Raw genomic sequence first — 22,516 nt, forward strand, 5'->3', positions numbered from 1 at the left:
TGCAGGCAGAAACCTTTCAGCTCACGCTCGCAGCCCGACTCCGCTCCTCTTCTCCGTTCCAGCCTTTTTCCCAGGGGAGGATGGGGATTAAGAGGAAGCAGATTAAATCTAATGGATTGATTGCAATTATTCTCCCTTGTTTGTTTGCAGTACCGTGTGGGAGCCTGAAAAACAGAAAGGGAACGCGCTTTATGTGTGTGCAGTCCTGGTCCTCATTACTTTTCTTGCTAAAGAGTGACCCAGGCCAGCCAAAAATAAAACCAGCTACATTTGAGCATTCTATTTCAAGCTCTTATAAACTGCGATGTGCAAATACTTCTGTGTGCAAACCCACACGCGATCCTGTGCGAAGCAGCTCCAACGCCAGCCCCGTGAGGTCCCAACCGCCCTCACCCATGTGTCCCACGTTCGCTGGGGACACGCACCCTCCTAGGAGCCATCGGAAGCTCTTTGGGGCAAGACCCAACCTCTTGTTTGGGGGAAGTTTTACCTGTCACCGTGCCTGGCAGTTTTCCCCCTAATTTGGTTGCCCAAGGGCCGTGGTGTGAGTGTTTAGCATCACAAATGCACCCTGTATCCCTTTTCCCACCCAGAGCTGAGCCCTCCAAGCCCTTCCTGGACTTGTTGTGAAAACCTACCACTACCCAAATAAATCTCCCTGGGTCTGGGGGTTTTATGTAGGGTCTCGGGAGGCTGCTCCTGCACTTTGGGGTGCTGAGGGCAGCATTGCAAATAGCACTGGGATGCAGAAATCAGCACCTTGAGCCCAGAGCAGCAAATGCTTCAAAATAAGTGGACTTAAGCCTTTTAATGCTCTTTTACAGCAGCTGAAGTAACTCGGAGGGGCAGGAGGAAGAAGCTACTCTCTTTTTCTACATTTTTTTCCCCAACGTTGAAGGTCTCTCCTGCAGTGCCATCCCAGGGAGCGGGGCAAGAGCATGGGGATGCTGCCCAGCACCGTAGGAAGCTGTTGTACAAATCTGGATAAGTCGTGCAAAGCTCCCAACGCCACATTTCTGGCTGAGATCCGAGTCTCCTCTCCCAAGAAATCCTCCTCCATCAGATAAGATTAAACTTTACATTCCTGCTGTTTATAAGGTTAAAGTAGGAGGACGGGGAAGAAAGAAGAAAAAAAAAAACCCACCCTTGAAGGCTTTGAGGTGACCTTTCCTATCATGGATTCACAAACCTCAGTTCTTGGGGGGGGGGGAAACAAGCAGCACACCAACGTAGTGATGCTCTTTATTGGCATCCGATGGATACACAAGGACAGCTACCCACCCGGCCGGCGCAGCGGCCTGCTACCCGCCGTGCATCGCCCCCCCCCCCCCTCATGCTGCTCACACCCCACCCACAAACCCCCCAAACTCCTTCTACGATGGCTATTTCTTCACCGTAAAACTTCCTAATGAATCGGCACTGGTATTACAGAGGGGTGAGTGGAGAAACACACGTTCTTTGTACAACAGAAACATTAGAAAAGGACACAAAACGTACCGACGAGCACTAACTTTGGCTTGGTTTTCCCTCCTGGTTTTTTTTTTTTGTTTGTTTTATTTATTTCCTGCAACCAGGGATTTGAGGCATCCCCCGGCTTCTCTTTGGATGCTGAGTTTGTCTCAGTTTCCTCAGCCCTGAGGAAATCCCTTTACTATGGCAATTGAAACCTGAGACCATGGCAATATTGTCCTGAAGAAAATAAATTTCCAGCTGGCAAGGTATGGCCAGGTTGGCTTGTCAGACTGAATCGGGCAGTTTATTTTGCTTTTGATCTGGGCACTTTATTCCAGTTGCCCTCAGTTCATATTTGAGTCACTTCACCAAAAAAAGGGATTGATGGAAAGAACCTGACGATAACCAACATTTAAATTCATCCAAAAGCATCCCTGTGGATGGCTTGGTCTGGCAGGAGCTGGCACCCCAGGCGGGGGTTTGCGAGCCAGAGTCGTCCACTGCAAGTGGGGTTGCAAATTTGGGGCAGTTTCCTTGGATTTTAGTGACGGGAGAGGTTTGACACTCAGACGTGGGACTCACAGCCCTGTCAGGGCCAAGTGTTTCTAACCAACGGGTTTGGCATGGGCAGCCAGCGGCCAGTGTCACAGGGGTTGTTTCTCCAAAGGGATCTTTGCTCTTTTGCTGCACGAGGGCAGGAGGCATCGAATATCCCATCCTGGAGATCCAGATTCAGCCTGTCCTGCTTTATCACCCAAAGCACATGGGGCAAAATTCCCAAAAGATTTTGAAGGACCTGGGTGCTCAAATCCTGTTGACGCAGGCTCCAATCCCTCGGCAAGCGCTGAGCTCTCCCTCCTGACACCCGGCAACTCTGCCGGGAGCAGCCACATCCTTCCATGTTCCCAAGTTTCTCATGGACCTGCTGCAGTGATTTTTGGGGTGTACATGTTTCCCTGCTTCCCCATTGAGTCTTTAAGGCCAGAAACGAGGTGGGACCAAAGGCTTGGGCTGCAAAATGAAGGCTCGCCTTGCAGGCGGAAAGGCTGTGAGGAAGAGCAGAGGAGCCAGGGCGGGCGCCATCACCCCGTGTCACACGTAGAAACATCAAGCAGTTAGTAAAACAACATGATATTATTTACAAGTCTTGCTTATCTCCTTAAGGAGGGGAGGAAAATCACCTTCTGCCTTCAGGAAAGAGTTTCTGGCTGAATCCAGAGGTGAAGGGGGAGTCTGTAAGCGCAGACGTACCGGCACTGGTGCCATGCACCAGCTCGCCTTGCAGTCCTTCCTCTGCAAAAAACTTGTGATGCTCCAGGCGAGTGAGACATCAAAGCAGTAGCTGGGCTGGGGACATCCCCCAGGACCACCCCGGCTGCTCGGTGGCAGCTCGTGGGGGGAACAGGGTGCTCACCCACCCAGCGGCTGCTCTCCAGCATCACCCATGAGTGAGCTGGGTGCTGGGCGGGGAGTTGATATGCCAAGAAAATGCACTTATAGCTCTGGAGGCATAGAGGCGGTGAGTGATGTCCCTTTCCCCGGGGCTGCAGTGGGGTCCTGGCAGAGGGAGGTGTTGGGGCCACCCAAGGGTGCCCTGGGGAGGCAGTTGGTGCACCGAGGGTGGGCAGCACCCGCTGTGCGCCCGGACGGAGGTGAAGGACCCACGGGGGAGCAGGCAGGGGCATTTCTGAGCCACCCTTCACAGTGCTGGAGGAGAAGGAGCCCTTACAAGCAGGGGGTCGGGACCACCAGCCCCGGCCGGGTCTGCAGGCGAGCAGGGACAGTGCAATGGTGTCAGGGTGGCTTTGCTCCTGGGTCGATGCAGGGTGGGGATGCCGGGGCTGGTGCCAGGGGAAGGATGAGCAGAGCCCTTTTGTCATGTCCCCACTGCGGGCAGGCACTTTTTCAGCCCTTTAGACCTTCAGTGTCCCCCCTGTGTAGCTCCAGCATCCCCAGGTGAGCTGGGCACTGGCAAGGGAGGTCGTGGCACCCAGACGTCTGGTCCTCAATGTTCGGGTGGTCCCGGCTGCTCCTCATTGAGACCAAACGCTGGCAGCCCTGGGGAGCGTGTGCAGGGGCTGCGCCCCCCAAATTTCACAGTGTAGGTTGAGCTGCTGGAAGCCAAGTCCTTTCCCCCAGCCCACTTGTCATGGCACGGCCTGGCCGTAGGACCAGCCCCCTCCCCAAATCCTGGTACAGCAGCTCCAGTGCTCTTCATGCCCAGCCCAGCCCTGCCCTTCACCTGCGGTTTGGGGAAAGCAGCTGGATTTCAGGGCATTAGAGGGGAGCAGGAGATAGAGGCAGGGTGGGCCAAGGAGGAAGGGCAGGAGGAAGAGGAGAACTGGAGCCCCAAGGAGGAAGGAGAAGGGCTGGAAGGGGAGAGAGGGCTGAGAGCGCGGTGCTCATTTCTGTGTCCATCTGTCCAGCCTCACGGGGCTGCAGAGGATGCCCCGGCAGCAGATGGGCTTTGGGTGTTGAGTCTCAACACCCGACCTGCTTACGGGCTGCCGGGGGGAGTTGGCGTTGGGAGGGGGCGATACCGAAAACAGGAGCTCAGTGCATATAGGACTGTAAATTGGGGGGGCCCGGGGAGCCCCCACTTCCTTCCCACCCTCCCCTCCGGGGCTCTTGGTGCCAGGGAGGGGAGAGGCAAAGGGAAGAAGGGGGAAGGGGACCCCACGGGGCTGCCCCGGGCCACCCTTCAGACAGGGGAGGTGGCGGTGGACTCGCTGTACAAGCTCTCGGCGATGTCCCCGCGCTGGATCTTGCGCAGGGCAGTGAGCAGGGCGTCGAGGGTGGCCGTCTCCTTGGAGGACCAGTCGGCCAGGAGAGCCCGGGCAGGCGATTCCTCCCGGGTGAAGGAGTCTATGAGATCCTCTTTGTAGCCCAGCTCCTCAGCCAGCTGCCTCCACGTCTCCTCCACAGAGCTGCCCAGCAGCTTCTCCACCTCCTCCTGCTTGCTGGGTGGCAGGTTGGTGTAGAGGTTCCCATCTCCTTTGGGGGCTGGGAAGGATGAAGGAGCGTTAAGCCCATCCCTGGAGTGCCCTTGCCCACCCTGTAGCCCCCACTTCGCCCTACCTGGCCCCTGGGTGCTCTGGCTGGGCGGCTGCTGGTCGTGCAGGCTCTGGCTGTCCACCGAGATGCCGCTGTCGCTGTGCAGCTTCTCCCCCTCCGGCGAAGGCGTCTGGTTCACCGGGCGGTTGTTGGCCCCTTGCTTGTTCTGTTTGCAGTTGTTCCACCTGCAGGGAGAGGTGCAGGGAGGTGACAGCCGGCGGTGACATCCCCCAGGCAGGGAGCACATTTGTTGCTTTGTCACCCTTTCTTAGGACCACTTCTCCCAGGGAGAAGTGTTTCTCCTGCAGCCTCAAACCTCTCCAGGATGGTGCTGGATTGGTTTAAACTGTCATTTACAGCTGCCAAGCGAGTGCTGAGCTCCTGAGCTTCGCGAGGGATCAGGGCAGGGCTTCCTTCTGCGTGGATCTGCTGCAAAAATGTGGCTGTGCTGCCAGAGCACACCAGAGTCCCGGGGCTGCCTGTGGGTCCCCCCCTGCCTGTGGGTCTCCCCCCACCCCCAGGGTGCCTCCAGCCCAGGGTGCTGGGGAGCTGCTGAGCCAGCCCTGGCTTGCCCAGGCAGATGCAAACCCAGCACACCAGGGATGAGCTGCTGAGCATGATCGGCCGTGACGGCTGCCCGCAGCGTGCCAGAACAAGGAGGAGCCAGGCGGGGGGCAGGTTGCAATGAGGGCTCCCCCACCCTGCACCCCCACCCTGCTGCCATCTTCCTTTCACCCTTCAACTGCCTGATTTCTCATGCATTTTTGGAAATCCACCTCCTACCCACCCAGCCTGGTCCCCTCCCTCCCTTGCTGGTGACAGCGGGACCTCCAAGGAGGGGGACACAGCCTGCTTCCTACTACCCAAATCCTCTGCCATGACCCCACGGTGCTGCCATGGTCCTCTACCTTTTGAAAGCGATGTAGGCCACCAGCCCCACCACCACGGCTGCCAGGATGGAGCAGTAGACAGGGATGAGGTTGTCGGCCGTGCCGCGGCTGACAACGGGCTGCGAGCTGCCCATGATGGTGGTGACGGTGTCTGCCAGGGTGCTGGGCATCACTTCAGTGTTGAAGGGGTCCCTGGTGATTGGCTCAGGGCTGTCGGAGCCTCCCAGGGATGGCGTGTGTGTTGTCCAGCGAGGGTGCAGGTCTGCCAGGCAGGAGGAGAAAAAAAATGAGAATAATTAGTCACACAGCCAGCCATGCCTTGTGGTGGGTGAATTGTTGAAGGGACAATGATCTCTGCAGGGATCTTCTTCCAGAGGTGCCAGCTCTGCCCCATCCCCTTGTCCCCAGACTTGGCCTTACGGTCAGTGTGAGGTTAATGATTGGACTATATGATCTTCAAGGTCTTTTTCCAACCAAGATGATTCTGTGAAACCACCATGTTCCCTGGCCCCAGGTAGCACCAGTGTCCCTGGTCCCCAGGACAAGGTGGAGCTGTCCCCTGCCCTGAATGGCTGATGGTGCCCGGTTGTGGCTGGACACAGACATGACTTTGAAAGCTCTTCTTTCCCAGCGTTCGGTTTGCTCAAGTCCTGCAGCTCTTCCCACCATGTGCAAGCTGCAAACTGAGCCCTGGGCTCCCATCGCTGGTACCGAAGCCCAGGGAAGCAGCTCCAGCTGCCTCCCCTCCACCTTACACCTGTGTAAGGCAACCCAGCTGCCTCCACAGCTCGCACGGAGCCGGGCTCATCCGCTGCCAGCACCACCAGAGCCTGGATTTGCCCCTTTCCCGGCCCCTGCCTGTAGCCCTGCACCCCACCAGCCCGGCCCTGTTTGGGAGTGACCCCGTTCCTGCCGCACCCAGGCGTGTCCCGCCGAGCGACTGGATCCGTCTTGTCTTGCCCCAGGGAAACGCTCTCACCTGCAGCTGCCCCATCCCCTCCCTTGGGTGCCGGCTCCCTCCCAACCCCCCCCGGCCCCTCTCCAGGGTCCATAGGACCAAGCGGGTGCCACAGCAGGTTGCTGGCACCTCACTTCGCCGGCCCTCCAGCTGGACCCTGCTGCCCTTTTGGAGCGGCACTTTGGTGGCCGCCGTGGCCATTTACAGCAGGGCCCCGCTGCCAGCTAACAAAGCTGGCCCTGTGCTCCTTGACTTATGGCTCCATTTACTCAACCCTTTCAAGGGAGCTACGCTGGCTGCCCCCGTGCTGTGAATCAGCGGCGCCTGGGACAAAGCTCTTTTCTCCCCAGTCGGGTTTGGGGCAGGGAATCGCGCTGCTGCTGCCAAGAAGCAACCGGGGTGTCCCCAGCCGAAGCAGCCCTGGGGGGCTGTGCATGGCAGCAGGGTACGGGCTGGCACAGCTGCCCGTGAGTGATGCTCTCCCCCTTCCCTTGGGCACCAAACCCTCCTGGGCTGTCCCCTGGCTCTTCAGGGCAGTTAATTCCCATCAGAAACCCATCAGCTGCCAAGTTCCCTCCTGATGAAGGCTAAGGCAGCGGCGAGCGTGGCATCTGAGACTGGTGAACCTCTTGGCTCTGCTTGCTGTTCCAAAAGCCACCCAGCAGAGTGTCTGCACCCACAGCAGCCTCCTGCCCAGGAAGCCCCTGGAAAGGGCTGGGCAGACCCTGGGGCTGGACATTTGCCAGGGAGATGAGGGCTCAGGAAGCTGTATTCTGCAATGTCCGAGGGCTGGGGGTCTCCACTGGACACCGGGGTCCTCTCCTCCAAACCCAGGGACATGCCCTGGCTGTGGTGCAAAGGAAAACTGAGGCAGGGAGTGCTACAGGAGACTCGGCAAACCCCCTCTCCCCTCTGCAACGGCTCTCCATGAAAAAAACAGCGTTACCTCTGCATTCGGCATCCGAGATGGCCGTGCACTCCTTCACCATCACTTCATTCTCCTCGCAGGTGGTGCAGGGCAGGCAGGGGTCCACGAAGTTGGCTTCACTGGAGAAGGTGCCCTCGGGACACTCCTCGCAGACCGTGTCCTGCGAGTCCTGGCAGGGGAACATGAGGCCGAAGCCCACCTCGCACACCCGGCACTCCTTGCAGCTCCCGCTCAGCTCGTCCTGGTAGTAGCCGTAGGCGCAGCGGCAGACGGCGTCGTCGGACTCCACGCAGGGCGCAGACATGCTCTGCAGCCCCACGCACTGCGTGCAGGGCTTGCACGGCTCCGTGGCGCTCACCGTGTCCGAGTAGGTGACGCCTGGCAGGGGACAGAGGGTGAGGTGAGCAGGTTCCCAGCATGATGTCCTTGTCCCTGTGGCCACTTTGCTCCCTGGCGCTGGCTTTGTCCCATCCCCAAATGCTGCCGGGCCAGGGAGATGGGCTTGTGCAGTGGCTGCTGGCTGGGACCATCTCTCCTTTCACCATTTTTCCCCTCCTCCAGGCCAGAGGGAGAGGTGTCCCCCCCTCTGCAGCCCCCCAACACCACCAAGTATCCCCCAACCCACAAGCCTACACTTCCCATTTACAGCTACCCCCTTTCTGGAGCAATTCCTGGATGCTGCCCTCGACGTGCCCATCCCAGTGCTCAGTGCCTGTGTCCCCACACAATTATCCCTGCTCCCGGCCGGAGCACCAGCCCCATTTTTGACCTCTGGATGGTCCCCGTGGGCATCCTACAGCCATCTATGCTCCCCAGCATCCCAAATGCATTCTCCTCCACATCCTGCCCGGGGGGTCCCTCAGGGCATCACCACCCTGTGCCCCCCTCCTCGGCCACGTGTCCCCAGCGTGGGGCGTGATGCGAACAGGAGGTTACAACACTAATTGCTGACTCTCCTCTGACCCTGGGGCTTCTTGCTCTCTGGTTTCATCCTGCAGGACTGACTCTGCCAGGGAAATCAATCCTCCCGCAGCCCGGCAAGCCGCCCCCACGCTCCCTCCCTCCTCCTGCCCGCTCCCAAAGGTGTTTGAAGATATTTTTAACCCGGGAAGACGGGTCAGCTCCCATCCTGGAGGGCACAGCTGCTGTCCCTGCGTTGGCTGCCTCCCACTGATCCCGCCACAGCCCGTGCTACTGCAACACCCCGCCTTCCCTTGTCCGAAATGCCGGGGGAAAGTCCAGCCTCCTTGATGGAGAAGGTGTTGAGGAGCTCAACCACAATCCCCCTGCTAGCCCTGCTCCTCGGGAAGGAATCCAGCCACATGCTAATCTTTAATTACCTGCCTGTCTCCCGAGGATGACCGTGGGAGATGGCAATTCCCACCCTCAGTGACCTCCAGCCTCCCTGGGTGGCCAAGAAGAGACCGAGCCATGGACAGGCTCAGGGCAGAGCTGTTCTGGTGCTTCATTTTTGGCTGTTTTCAAGATAGAGGGGAAAGAAGAGCCCCAAGACCCTGGTGGTGGGCAGATTTAGCACCTCCTGCGCAGGAGGAGGGGGGTGGAGGTGCCATCCCAGGCTGTGGCTGCTTTCCCACCATGGCTCAACCACAGCAAACCCTGAGCAGTGACAGCCGTGACATTGCCACCCCCCCAACACCTTCCCCCTCCCCGTGCCTGTGTCTGGGGGTCCTGCTCCTCTCTCAGGGACGGCCCTGTGCCCTCCCTGCAACTGCAGGACCCTGGGGATGAACCTGCTCCGCTGCTGCTTGCCCTGAGCCACTGCCTTGGCTCTGTCCCGGGGTGGCCAAGCAGCCCCTGCCCCACTGCCCAGCTGAGTGAGCAGAGCCAGTGCAGCACCGGGTCGACCGCCGGCATGCACAGCTCCCATTAACCTGGGCTCATCCTTTGCATTATTCTGAATTATTGATAGGCACCATTAGAGCGGGGAAGTGGCCAGGAAAGGCATACGGCTGAGTGGGCACATTTTCAGTGGCAGCAAGGTATCTGAGCTGAGCAATTACAGCTGAGATTCAAACAGGGCCCCCTCCCTCCCGCCCGCGGCGATGGAGGCTGGCGAAGGGGATAAATAAATCATGAGGCAGCAATCAGGGGTGGCTGGCAAGAGGAGGAGGGGAGAAGGAAAATTATAATAAAAAACAAGCAAGTGGCCATTTGGGCTAATGCAGGGACCCTCTCCTCCAGCTCCCCCGCATCCGCTGGCTTTGGCAGGGGTGGCGCTTTGGTTGTAGCAAATTTTTGCAAAATAATTTGGCTGGTGAATCAGGAAGACATCCAAGGTGAGAGCTCGGAGGCAGCCTGGGGTGGAGGTGGGGATCTCGGCGGCCCAGGGCTGTGCCCACATTCCTCCCCAGCGGCTCACCCTTGGCAGGCAGGGCGCTTTGCCGGGACCGGGGCTGCCTGCGCCTGCCCAGCACCCACGGCAGCAGGATCCAGCATGAGCCCAGGTCCAGAAGGACCCTCTCCCCATCCCGGTGAGGGCTGATGATGGGGTTTGTAGGTCTCTTTTTCTCCCCACCCCAAAATCCCACTCTCGACCCACAGGAGAGCTGAGGGAATGTTTGCCCCTTTGCAGTACCTGCACCCATAAGTCACCCCATGGCCACCCCCACCCAGCAGCTCCCAGCTGACGAGCTTCTGGAGATTAGTCCGTGCTGCTGTTAATGAAAGAATAAAAAGGCTACAGCTGGGGCAGGGCTGGGGTATAAAGCAGGAGGGTTTGTAGGGGATTTGTCTTGGTTATGGCTCTTCAGTTTGTCTGTTGCTTCCCTCTTTGAGGTAGTTGAGGGGGGTGTGTTCCCCCTTAGTTCTGCTTCTTTTTGGAGTGATAGGGGCCTGATCCTGCCCTGAGGTGTACCCCACGCTGCTGTGCAGTTGGGTAAGTGAGGGGGATCCCATGCAGTAGATATTCCTAAGCAAGGGGTGGTGAGGCTGGGAGTTGCTGGGATGCAGATGAAGGGGTGTGGGGAAACTGGGGCATGGAGAGGGGGACTGGCAGCTGCCCGGAGGCCAGGAGCTCTTGGCCTTTCTGGTCCATCAACAGCAAAGCTAAGCAGGGCACAAAGCACTGCTCTGGGGTTTTGCTCTCGGTCTGGGTGCGATGCTGGGAGGCCTTGGGGCTGCAGGTCGTTCCTGGCTGCTCTCATCCTGCAGGGATGGAGGAAGGGCCCATTCCCTTTTGTCCTGGTGCTTTGCAGCTCAGCTCCCCGACCCAGCAGAGCTGCTGCCTGATATTAATCTCCCTGCACAAATGCAAACGCCTGGCCTGGGGTGATGTGGGGCTGGGATGTAAACTAGAGCAGTAGCACTTGAACCCTCACCCCAGCTGATACACAGACTTCCAGCACCGCACTGAGGTCACAGTCCTGGTCTCTCCGTAACCTCCACACCCCCTGTCCTCCAGGGAGGGTGAAATTCCCTTTATCCCTTCAGTTTCCAAAAAGGAATTGGGGAGACAAGTCATCTGCCAGCCTGGAAGTGCAGGTAAAGGGAAATGGGTTCATCTGAGCATCCCCAGGAATGCAAAGTGACCCTCTGGATTTACAGTCCTGCACACCCAGGAGCTGGAGCCTCCCACCCCAGGCAGGGTCCCTGCAGGAGGGGCTCAGGGGGATGGATGGCACCTTGCAGCAAGATGGGGCTGAGCCTGTTACAGCCCGGGAGGGAGCGAGCCCACCGTGCCTGGCGGTGTTATCCTGTGCAGCAGCCCCAAGGTTGCAGCTGGGGGGATTCAGCCCCTGCAGCCAGGCACAGGGAGGGTAAGTGCTGTTCATCGATTTTGCAGGAAAGCAGAGGTATTTTTAGCACTGCCCTGCTGCTGCTCCGTCCCCTGCTCCGTGCTTGCTCTGCTTACGCTGCTTCTCCCCCCGCCACCTCGCTCTAGACTTTACCTCCTCTTTGCTCCCCCACAGCCACACTCTTTTCCTTCCCCCTCTCAAATCACATCCCTGGAGCAATCTGGGCTTGGCTGGCACAGCTTTTCCTACAAATACTTGTCCTCGGGCCTTCAAAGGGTTTGCAGCAGTAAATTTGAAGGGCAGATTGCTTATGCCTATCATGGCATTGTTTAAACAGTAATAGTTGGACCACTTCATCTGTAAGCATTTAAGCAGGTCTCCAGCACACATCTCTGACCGACATTTATGAAGCATTTGACATAGGCAATGTGCCTGGAGTTGGCCAGGAGAAAACTGTTCCCCTCTCTCTTGGGGACCTATGTGGTTTGCTTCTCCCCTCTCAAACTTGCTTTAATTTTGCAGTCTTTACAAGGCTTAAAAAAAAAAAAAAAAAATAGAGGTGGCTCATTGGGAGACATCCCTGTGTCTGGATCAGAGACCGATGTGCAGTTGGTGTTGGGAGGGGAATTTTTTGGAGGTGAATACTGATCATGAGCCTGTAGCCAGGGAGGGGAACAGTGCTGGAAGGGGGATCTGCAACGGTGTCTGGTACCAACAGGTCCTAAAATGGGGAGATGCTGCATTCGTGGCTGGGATTTGCAGGGCAGATGCTTTGGGAGATGCTGGAAGTAACCCCGATGTCGGTGCAGTTGGGTGGCCTGGGAAGACTGTGCCTGGGGTGGAGCTGATCTCCACAAGGGTGTGTGCAGAAAGATGGAAGCAAACAGCACAAATTGTGCCCAAGCAACGCTTCCAGGAGATAAAGAGGATGTGCTTGGGGAAACCCAAGTACTTGTTAATGCCCATGGTCCCCAAAGCCCCCCCAGGCCCTGTGTGGCCCTCTGCAGAGGGGAGTGGGTACTCACTGTCCAGGCAGGGCTCGCAGACGGTCTGGTTGACCCCACAGGGCTGCACCACCCCCTCGCCCAGGTTGCAGGCTTTGCAGCACTCCCCGCTTGTCGTGTACATCTTGGTGAAGCACTTGTCCTTGGAGCCCCAGGTAGGTCCCTGGGGGAGAAAACAAAGCCAGGAGGTGACCCTTGTTATGGGACCCTCCCTGAAAGGGCAGGCAGAGAAATGCATTGCACCCATGTAGGGTCCTGCTCTGGGGTGGACATCCCATGTTGGCACTAAAAGGGACTCAAATTAAATACAGGTCTTGGGAGAAATGACTTTCCAATGCAAAACTCGCTCATCAGGAAAGCCCCTGCCAAGTGCTGCTGCTGGAGGGAAGTCAGGAAAGCCCATGTATCCACGGTCTGGGCTGGTGGGTATTTGGGGGGAATGTGGGCTTTTCCGCAGTTACAACATTGTTTGTTCTTGTCTCTCACCATCTTCAAGGATGCTTTGCCATCCTGATGGGCTCAGCCCTTCCCAGCCTGGGGGAAGTCAGGGCACTGCCTGCCACGATGGACGGTTTGGAGAGGTGGGCTGGCAGCTCTGCACAGCGCTCTTGCTGTATGTGGGGATCAGAAATCAGACCCCGCGGTGGAAATGAAGACTTTGAAGGGAGCATTGAGAGCTTCAGCACCATTACTGTCTAATGGAAGTAAGTGTATCTGCTGATAAAACCTGTTGTCACATATGGAAGCAATAAACCTGCCCCGAGCGGTGGGGGCAGAGCCACCCCGCACACACACTTTACAGCCTGGGGAGCGGGGTGTGTTTGCAGGACGGTTGCTCCCCAAAACACCTCTTGGCTGGGGCCGTGGGGTGCAGGAAGCATCTCTGCCTGGGTGCAGGGCTGTCGAGATGCTCACGGTGATCGGAGCTCTGCCAGGGCTCCTTTTGCTCCCTCTGCTCGCAGGCAGGTGTGTTCCAGGGCTGGACCATCCCTCTGCCATCCAACTAAGCTTGATTTTTTGGGGGGAAGAAACTCAGCAAATGCTTGGAGGAGCTCCCCCTCCCCGTGCATCTGGATGCCTCGTCAGCCAGTTGGCCGCCTCCTTGCACAATGCGGCGTTATGAACTCGCTGTGCATCATCCGGCAGCATCCGGCCCGGCTGAGACAATGGAGCGCCAATTATAGGCATCTGAATGACAAAGTGCTCCAATTACCCTGCGCTTGAAAGCATGTGCTCTCCTCCCTGACGCTGCTTCGCCAGCCCGGGCTGGCAGCCCTCTCCAGCGCTGGGCCCCAGCTGGGCAGGCGGGAGGGTTTGGGGGGACAGGGGGGAGCTTCCCAGCACCCCCACAGAACAGCTGGGAAATGGGTTTGGGGGTGAGGAAGGGGCTCGCCTTGCTGCACGCTGGCTGCACGCCTCTCCTGAGGGCCAGATCCGGCTCGTGGGACCTGACAGCAAACCTGGCTGGAGCTCACCCCATCCCAGCAGCCGTGAGCGGGGCTGGGGGAGCAGCCGAACGTGCCTGGCTATAAATAGTGCTGGGAAGGCTGGGGCAGCGCAGCTGGGGCCGGCAGCAGCCAGCTCTCCCACGCCGCAGGCAGCTGCGAGCGGCTCCGTGCGCCCGCGGGGATGGGACCCGGCTGGGCCGCTTCCTCCGTGTGACACCCGGACCCCCAGCAGCTGACCCCGAGACCCCTCCAGCCACGTGTCCCCTCCTCATGAAGCAGCCAGTGCCTCCCCCTCTCCGTGCTCCTAAATGCTGTAGAAAATGCAACTTCCAGTCCCAGGTGCTGCTCTGCCTGCGTTTCCCTTTCAGTTCTGTGTCTTGAGCACTGAAACCCCCATAAAGATTAACAAACTTATAAGAGGGGCACATGGTCTGCATTAGCCTGCTGAAATGTGCATGTTATTAACACAACTCCTGTTGACAAAGCCGCAGGTATTAACACCATAAAGCATTTTGACAGCTGGACCGGGGAGGGGGGCACGGACAGAGGGTGCGAGCAACACCTCTGTAAGCTTTTAATTGCTTTTTGAGTCATGTCAGTGGGTTTTTGTGCCCTAGCAGGCACCACCGGTTGAGGAGATGGCCTCAGAGGAAGCCAGTCAAAACGGGAGTTTGGAGCAGCACCATTAGCTCCGGAGCCCTGGCACAGAAAATCACTTCACACCGGAGCGGGGAAGGGAGGGGATGCTACAGCTGGAGGTGGGCCCAGCGGCAAGCCTGGATCCGAACCTCCCGCGAGCCTGACAGATGGGCTCTGCCTTTCTTGGCCGAGTACCCTGTCTAGGAAAGGCCAAACCTCCGGCTCTGAGCAATCCCCAAACTTTGGGCAGCAGAGAAAGCCACGTCTGAGGGCTGTGGGTCCAGCCAACCTTCGGCGCGGCAGGACCGGGAGGGCTCTGCCTCTTCCCACACGGAGCTACCGGCCAAGCAGCACAAGGTAAAGAGCAACGAACATGGGGTGCCCGGGGGCTTGGGGTGGCCCCAGGGCTGTAGCCACAGCTGTGGGTGCACATCTGGACCTGCCTGGGTGAGGGCTCAGCAGAGCAGTCGGGCTGCCCCCATGCACACCCTCCATCCTTACCGGCTCGGCAGGTTTAATCCTGGGGCGTAAATTCAGCCCCAAGGCAGTGGGTGCCCCAGCTGGTGACAGCTGAGCTCAGCCCTGACCCGGGGAGGCAGCTGCAGAGATTTGGGGGTCACTGAATCCCAGCCCTGCTGCGGATGGGTAATTCCTTGAGGTGAAATAATTTGAATCTATATGGTTGGGACAGCTCTTGCCCTTCCTGCCACCGCCTGCTGCCACAAGCATCCCCAGCCCGGTCCCATGGCTGGTACCGTGGGTGTACAGGCGAAGGAGACCCGGCACGGAGCCGCAAACACTGCTCTCCTCCTCAGTCTCTGCACGAAACCACTAAAGCACCGGCTCTAATATCCTGCCCGAAAGGTGTCCTGCAGCCTAAGGCAACCTCGGGGACCCCTGTCAAATCATTCCCCGACAAAAACGCTGTTTCTGCCCCAGGTGGGTCCATGCCCTGTGCCCACCCACCTGCCCTGCTCCTGGTCTTTCCCTCTCTCCTTGCCCCCCATGCCCATCCTGCCCATCCCGGGGGCTCACGGAGAGAGGGGGGACGACGACGGGAAGAGGGTCTCACCCTTCACTTTGGGCAGCGAGTTTGGTGCTGGGAAGGTCTAAGGGAGATTTTGGGGATGTGGGAAGGCAGGAGATGAGGGCATTGGGGTGTGGGTGGCTTCCTCCCTCCCACCCCCGCTGACTGAGGGCTCTGTCATCCCTTTTTCCTGGGTAAAAGGGATGACAGAGCTCAGTGCAGCGGGCTCAGAGGGGCTGCACAAGCCATCCCTGGGGGTCCCCCATCACCACCCACCTCCTTGGACCCCCCCTCTCTCCGCAGCCAGAAGTGCTCTGCCTGGCACCCCCGGGTCCCCCTGCCCGGCTTCCCCCACTTCCTCCAGCCCAGCTGCCCGGTGCCTCCGGGACCCTCAAGCCCCGCACGGCGGGGACCCCCGGGACCTTCCGCCCCGTACCCTCGGGGCTCTTCATCCCGGTCCATGGAGGACCCTCCGTATCTGCCAGCCCGGGACCCCTGGGACCCTCCAAATACTCTCGGGTGATGCCTCCAGGACCCACCCCCGGCTGGTGCTCCCGGGACCCCGCGGACCCCCTGCGCTCCCCCCCGGGCTGCTGCACCCCCGCACTCACCGCCGGGAGCAGGAGCAGCAGCAGCGGCAGGAGCCCGGCCATGGTGCGCGGGGGCGGCGGGGCCGGTCACCCCCCCGAGAGCCGGTGCGCGGCCGGGGCTGCCCTCCCTCTGCCGCCCGCCGCCTCGGCGGCAGCCAGAAAAGGGCTGCAAGTCCCTCCTCCTCCTCCTCCTCCTCCTCTCCGCCCCCGGAGCATCACGGCGAGCGGCCGAGCCAGCACCCTCCTCCACCGGCACACAAAGCCCAGCCCCCCCCCCGCACCCCGAGCCCCCGCCGCCTTCCTACAAAGCGCTTTTGGGGTGCGCCTGCTCTCTGACCAGCCAGCTCTCTCCAGCCCCTCAATTATTCTCGTCCATCCATCCGTCTCCACGCACCCTCCTCTGCTGTCTGTCCGTCAATCCATCCTTCTTCCTCCATCCCTCAAACAGCCACATCCATCCGTCCGTCTGTCCCTTCACATCTCGCTCCAGCCCCCCCCACCGCTCACTGTCCCCGGGGTGGGTTTGTTAATGATATTGAGGCTCCAGGCAGGTCAGTGGCCAGGGCTGGGATGGGGTGACCAGACTTCCTCTGGCTGCGTTGGGACAAGGGACAATATCCCACGGCTGCCTGGTGACACCCCCAGGACCTGACACGGAGGAGCCCCCAGCGGGGAGCACACAGGTGATGCTGTGGTGTCCAAAGCTGCCTGCTCCTCTTTGTAAATCAACCCTTGGCAGTAAAAAACCCAACATGTTGATGTCCTTCAGTTCCTAAAAAGCTCCCTGTGTGCTGCTCTCCCCTGCCCTGGCGCTTCCAGCCTCTCGCAGGGTGACTGCCTGGTGTCCTGCCCAGCCCAGACCCCACAGTGATGGATGTTGGGAATGTCACAGCCTGTCCCTCATCCCGGCAAGGCCCCGCCTTGGTGTGTCAGCACCAAAAACGCCCTTTGTGGGGCTCACTGGAAGAATGAAGTGGGCTTTCTGGTGGCGTTGCTAAGGGAGGGTAGCTGGAAACGCCCAGACACACAGTCGCTGGCCCCTGGGGTGGCTCCTGCAGCCAGGATGGAGGAGAAACACCTTCCCTCTCTGCCTTTGTCCACTGCACAGTGGATTTGGCCTCGTGTCCTGCCAGCGCCAGGCATTTCCTCCCCTCTCTGGGCTCTGCAGGTGCTTTTGGAATTCCCCACAGTGATGCTCGGGTCCAGCCTTTCCCACCACCACGGCCATTTGAGCCCCCCAGCTCCTGACAGCCCCGTGGGCTCTTCCCTTGGGTCACATCTCCCTCCCTGGGCAGCAAAGTGCCCCGGGGCTGAGCACAGCTCAGCAGGATTTCCTCTTGAAAAGAAAATTATCGACCTCTCGAGGCACACGGGGTCAGCTGCTCCCAGCCAGCTCGTGCTGCTCCGCCGGGCAGCCGGGAAGGGCGTTAAGGAAAGTCCTTCGTTCACATCACGGTTTTGCCTTTCAGTAAAATCAGACCGAAGCCAAAGCTGCCGTTTGTTCTCCGGCACGGAGACGCAGGAACACATGTGCGAACCACATGGCGATGGGTTTGCCAGCCAGAAAGTCGTGCCGGGGCCAGGTGGGGATGAGGCAGGCTGAGCCCGGGGCGGCGGGGCGCGGGATGCCCACCCGCAGATCGGATGGGCAGGCTGGGAAGGGATAAGCCAAGCATCCCGCTCTCTTTTTAACACGCTGATGAATAGAAACCGGGCAAAGCTGCCTGCGGACATATGGCGGGGCTGGGCACAGCGGGGGGAGCAGCCCGGGTCTCCCGCAATTAATTTGCCTTTGCCACTCCACCACAGCAAGTGGCAAACCCAGCTGCTTCCCTTGGCCCCCTTCAATAAATCCATCCACCCCGCAGAGTTTTGGGGCTGTGGCCTCCCACCGCGGGATGCACTTGCGGGGACACAGGGCTTGGGGCAAGCGGGGTTCCCGAGCCACCCTCCCTGCCACCACCCCGAGCACAGGTGCTGCACAACGGCCTGACGCCAGCGTGGGGGTCACCCCGGGAAAAACCCGGTACTGGCGATGTAAAGCCGAGCCCAACAGACAGAAACGGCCGCTCCGCTGGGCTGCATCTGCACGAGGCTGGGCCGGCAGCCAGCGAAGGTAAGTGAAAACTTCTGCTCCCAGCCTAACCCTCTGCGGCTCCTTTGGTGAAGGGACTTGCTAGCGCTTTTCATTAAATCCCACCACCGCTGTTTTTTTCCTGTTCCAGAAAGCTTTTGGCCCTTTCCTGACTCCATGAAATGCCAAAGAGCCTCCTAAAAGTCTGCTGTCACCTCTCGGAATTAAAACCAAAGGCTCCAGGGGTTTATTTGCTGGGGGAGCATCCTTTAGCCTGCCGATGGAAGAAGGGACCCCTAAGGTCAGCCAAAAGCTGCATCCACCTACAACCAGCTCCATGTGCCCGAGCGTGGCCAGTCATGCTCCCAGGGTGGCTCATGGCCATCGAGGAGGCCCAAAACTGGGTCTCAGTGATGCTGCTGGTCCTGCTCTGCCATGGTGGGACGATGCCGCAGGGGCTGGCACAGCGCGGGCCGCTGGCAGAGCTGCGTTTGCCTTGTTGAGAGCAGGTTGGTGAGTGGTTTGGCTGCAAGCTGCCAGGCTGTAATATGAAAAGGAACTTTGGGTTTTCTTGTTGGCTCCCAACCTTCCTTCAGTCTGGAGGTGGGGTCACACACGGCGGGGTTTCCCTGCCGGAGGGGCAGCACAGGGCTCCTGGCTGCTTGGCTGTTGGCACTCGGGTGGCACCACTGCCCGCAAGAGGGACAGCAGCACGCTGGCGTGCCTCTTTGCCCCCAAACAGGGAAGGTTTAATTAGCAAAAGCCCAATTACAGCTCAGTGAAATATTGCATTAAGCCCCTTTCAAGGACAGAGCATGGAGCATCCTTGGAGTGACCGTCTCTCCCCCTCGTTATCTCTCTTCAGGCTCATCCAGGTCTTCCCCCAACCACTTCCACAGGCCAGAGGTGTCCGAGCAAACCCAGGAGACGCTTTTCCCCTCTCCTACCACCCTCGAGGGCTCATTGGAGCCCCAGAATCAGCACAAGTTAAACACTCAGTGTGAGCTCCTGCCTTCAAACTTTTTATTGATTATACTAAAAAGCGTAGGTAATTACTTTCACAACAAAGACAGTAACGCAGTAATGGTAAGTTATAAATAATGTTGAATAAATAATACACATAGGGAAAATATCATCCTGGCTGTTCACGGCCAGGGCTGAGAGCTTAAATAAAAAGCTGCAAGGAAAAGCCTGAGGGGAGCAAAAGGACTCCTGTGACCGTGGGCTGGGACGGTTTTCGGAGCAGGGGATGGGTCCTGGTGCATGACAGAGCCTGGCTGCTCCAGGGGAAGGTGAGGGGGGCCCTGCACTGCCCATGCTGTGCTGGGAAATGTCCCTTTTGAGGGAGAAAGGGAGGAAATTTGGGGTGGAAATCAGGCTCCGGGGTTATTGCTGCTGACTTCAGTGAGGGGCTTCACCGGGAGCTATTGGAGCTCTCCTTGACGGACAGGCTTAGCAGGGTGGAGAGGAATTCATGGCAATAAGTCACCTTTTAGAAAATTCATTATAATTTTTTCAATGGAAGAAGGAAAAAGAGGAGAAAAAAATGGCTTCGTTTGAACTTTCTAGGCCAGATTTGCTGAGAAATTTGCACCTTGGGCCACTTGGCAAGAGCCAAGGCCACGTCTGGAGAGCAGGAAGCCGAGGGCTCCGACAGCCCTTGGGCCTCTGGTTCTCCTCACGATCGATGGGATTTAGGTACTTAAAAGCTTTTAGGGATGGAGGCCAAGGTCGGCTCTCGTGCAGCAGGCGCACAGGCGTGCTCCTCGCTCCCATCTTCTGCTCAGCGCCTCTGCCAGCTCCAAAACCACCCATTTGTTCTCTGTGATGGAGGGATGGGAGGATCAGCTCCACCTTGAACCGCAATTTAAAAACTGCCGAGCATCTTCCCCGGATGAAGCGTAGTAAATGCCGGGCGGCTCCGGGCTCTCCGGCAGAATTTTACCATTCAGGGGAAAACTTCTCTCTTGATTTAGACAGCTGGGGAGGGACCGCCGTTAATACCTCCCCCTTTTCCCTTACTCGAGGCTTGTGGCTGCTCATCCTGTCTGTACTGTGCTCCGGGTGCGTGCAGCCTGTGAGAAACGGGGAGTGCTCTGAAAAATCAGTGTCCGTGCTCAGCAGGGAGTTACTCTCGTGGGGACAGGGCTTGGCCAGACCACGGCACCCAAACCAGGGGGTTCAGATGTTGCCCTCCTGGCTCGGGATGGGAGGTGACATCCTTCCAGCACAGCCTGGGCCAGGGTGAAACAGCAGCCCCAGTCCTTTGTAGGTACTGGGACGGACACAACCCACTGGTGTCAGTGACGCCGCTGCAGGTGGATCGGGGAAGGATGAATTGTCAGCGTTGGGGATGTGGTGGGGTCGACCAAAGGGCTCCAGGACATGTGGGTGGGTGGCTGGCTGGGTGCTGCCTAAATTGGGGCCACAGGGCCAGCCTGGTGCTGTCTGGGGGCTCCTGAGCAGAGGTTTCATTGGGGTTTTGGCCCTCAGATACCCTTGAGGTGTGGATGTGAAATCACTGCTGGGCACCTACCTGGGGTACCCCAAAGCACCCCAAAAGCACAGCTCCGGGGTAGGAAGGATCCAGCATTCCTCAAACTCACCAAAAAACCAATTATTTCCATTACTATCAAAATGTCCCAATCTGGCTTCAATTACACTCCTTGATTTCCATGCCTGTAATTTCTCCTAATGCCTCTCTCCATCCCCCCCCACTCCTTTTTTCACTTGCTAATCCCCAGCCCCATGGCTCCCAGCCTCCCTCCCTTTCCTTTTTTCTTTCTTTAACTGTCTTTCCAGCGTGATCCATCACCCTGACTGCAGCAGGGGGGATTCGTGGTAGCGGCTGAGATGAATCTCTGGTTCCTTATAAGGACCGACTGAAGGAATCTCCGGCGAGCGGAGACCACAATGTCCAGGAAACTCAATCCCTCCTCGGGATGGAGCCACGGCAAAATCCTGAGACAGTAAAAATAGACCGTGGTTTCCCTCCCTGAGAAAGAAGGAAAATTTTGCACAATTTAAAATAACACTGGCAGGGCCAGGCAGGGGGGAGAAAATCGCTCCTCGTGGCACATATAATAAAGGACATAAATATGTCTGCAGCAGCAACATTATCAATATTTTTCTGCTTAAGGTATTGATTGATTCCACATGCCAGGGGCAGGGCTGGCTTTCTTCTCACCAGCCCGGCTTTTGGGAACTGATTGATTCAGCTTTGTTGCTGATGGATCAAGAATTCTGCTGTTGGGAGGAAATGAATGTCAAATCTGTCATGGCATCGATAAGGGTGGGGCAAGGCAGGCAGTGCGGGCTGGAGCAGGACTGGGCGGGTATTTTTTCCCTTGACTCATAGCTGAGATTTTGCTGGTTTTATTTTTATTTTGGGAGTGACATTTATTTTAATTGTTTCAATGCTTAGCCAGTTGTGGAATAGAATAGAATAGAATAGAATAGAATAGAATAGAATAGAATAGAATAGAATAGAATAGAATAGAATAGAATAGAATAGAATAGAATAGAATAGAATAGAATAGAATAGAATATTTCAGGGAAGGGACCTACAACCATCATCTAGTCCAACTATGGGATGCTCTCCCAGTTGGTTTTCAGAGTGTGCGTAGCCCAGACAAGATCCAGCGGGGTTTTTTGCCTCCTTCTTCCCTTCTCCCAGCACCTGGCCCCCACCAAGCAGGGATGCTATTAGTGATTGTGCTAGAACTATCACCTGCTAACTCTGCCGTGCCTCAGTTTCCCCACGTGTAAAGCAGGGAAGCTGCTCCCTGCCTCTCTCACTCATATCTGGAAAGATAAGCTGTTTATTTGCCAAGTGCTCAGAGATGCTGGGACTCTATTTATTAATTGGTGAAACTGGAACTGTTGGTTTGCAGATCAGGGTGTTTTCTGTTCTGCTCAGGGCTGTTTTCAGGCTCCCTACGGGCACATCGACAGGTTGCTGTGAGGACGGGGACATCCAGCCATCCCGGCCGACTAACGCAGCCCCAGGAGGTTGCTCAGCGTTGCTGGAGCTGGACGAGCATCCACAGGGTATCCGCTCTCCTCCCCAGCCCAACTTCAGAAAACCCAGAGGCAGCAAAGCTTTGCCCCTGCTCCCGCCTGCTCCTGGCTCTCAGGAAACAGCCAAGGCTCCTATCTAGGGAAGAGATTCCTCTCTTTGCTCCCCAAAACCTTTGCTACCAGACTCATGAACGCATCGCCCACCGTCCCACCCACCTGCACATTTGCACCGGCCGCTTCCCGCGGCTTGGCCCCATCCCGACCCTCTTCCGACAGCAAGATCCATCGCTGCGACCGCCCCGCTGCCCATCACTCATCCTGCCTCCCTGGGGCACTGGCCCTAAAGGTTGCAGGTCTTTAAATCACCTTCAGTTCCCCCTTTCAGGCATGTCTGGCAGCGAGCAAAGGCAGGGGGTGGCTGATTTGGGGCAGGAAGAAAGGGGCAGGGGCTGGGGAGGGGGTCCGAGCCGCTTCCTGGAGCGTGACGAGGTTTCTACGAGGCTGGTCCAGGGAAGAGCAGCTCCGGCAGTGCCGGGGTGAGGGGGTGAGCCAGCCTGATGGTTGCAATCTGCCGGGGATGTGCAGAACAGCTGCAACACTCCAGCCCCATTTATTTTCCTTCTGCCCAGGGGTCCCCTGAGTCCCCTCTTTGGTTTTGTTCTTGCTGAAGTCACTGG

General features: G+C 58.1%; 1 protein-coding gene across 1 annotated transcript; it reads right to left on the reverse strand.

Annotated features, from left to right (window-relative positions):
• Positions 1–1,534: 1,534 nt before the first annotated feature.
• Positions 1,535–15,900, reverse strand: NGFR (nerve growth factor receptor). The gene is made up of 6 exons (XM_074892364.1): positions 15,767–15,900; positions 12,063–12,204; positions 7,301–7,660; positions 5,415–5,658; positions 4,531–4,691; positions 1,535–4,455 (listed from the first exon to the last, which is right to left on the reverse strand). The coding sequence occupies exons 1-6, from the start codon at positions 15,806–15,808 to the stop codon at positions 4,154–4,156; spliced, it is 1,251 nt and encodes a 416-aa protein (XP_074748465.1). The 5' UTR covers positions 15,809–15,900; the 3' UTR covers positions 1,535–4,153.
• Between the last annotated feature and the right edge of the window lie 6,616 nt (positions 15,901–22,516).

This window comes from Strix uralensis, chromosome 22 (assembly GCF_047716275.1).
Source record: "Strix uralensis isolate ZFMK-TIS-50842 chromosome 22, bStrUra1, whole genome shotgun sequence".
Taxonomy (NCBI): Eukaryota; Metazoa; Chordata; class Aves; order Strigiformes; family Strigidae; genus Strix; species Strix uralensis.

Coding starts and splice junctions, on each gene's coding strand:
- NGFR (XM_074892364.1), bottom strand. CDS start 15,808: ATGGCCGGGCTCCTGCCGCTGCTGCTGCTCCTGCTCCCGGCG. Junction 5,659..7,300: donor CTCGGATGCCGAATGCAGAG/GTAACGCTGTTT, acceptor CCTGCCTGGCAG/ACCTGCACCCTCGCTGGACA. Junction 4,692..5,414: donor GCCTACATCGCTTTCAAAAG/GTAGAGGACCAT, acceptor CTCTCCCTGCAG/GTGGAACAACTGCAAACAGA.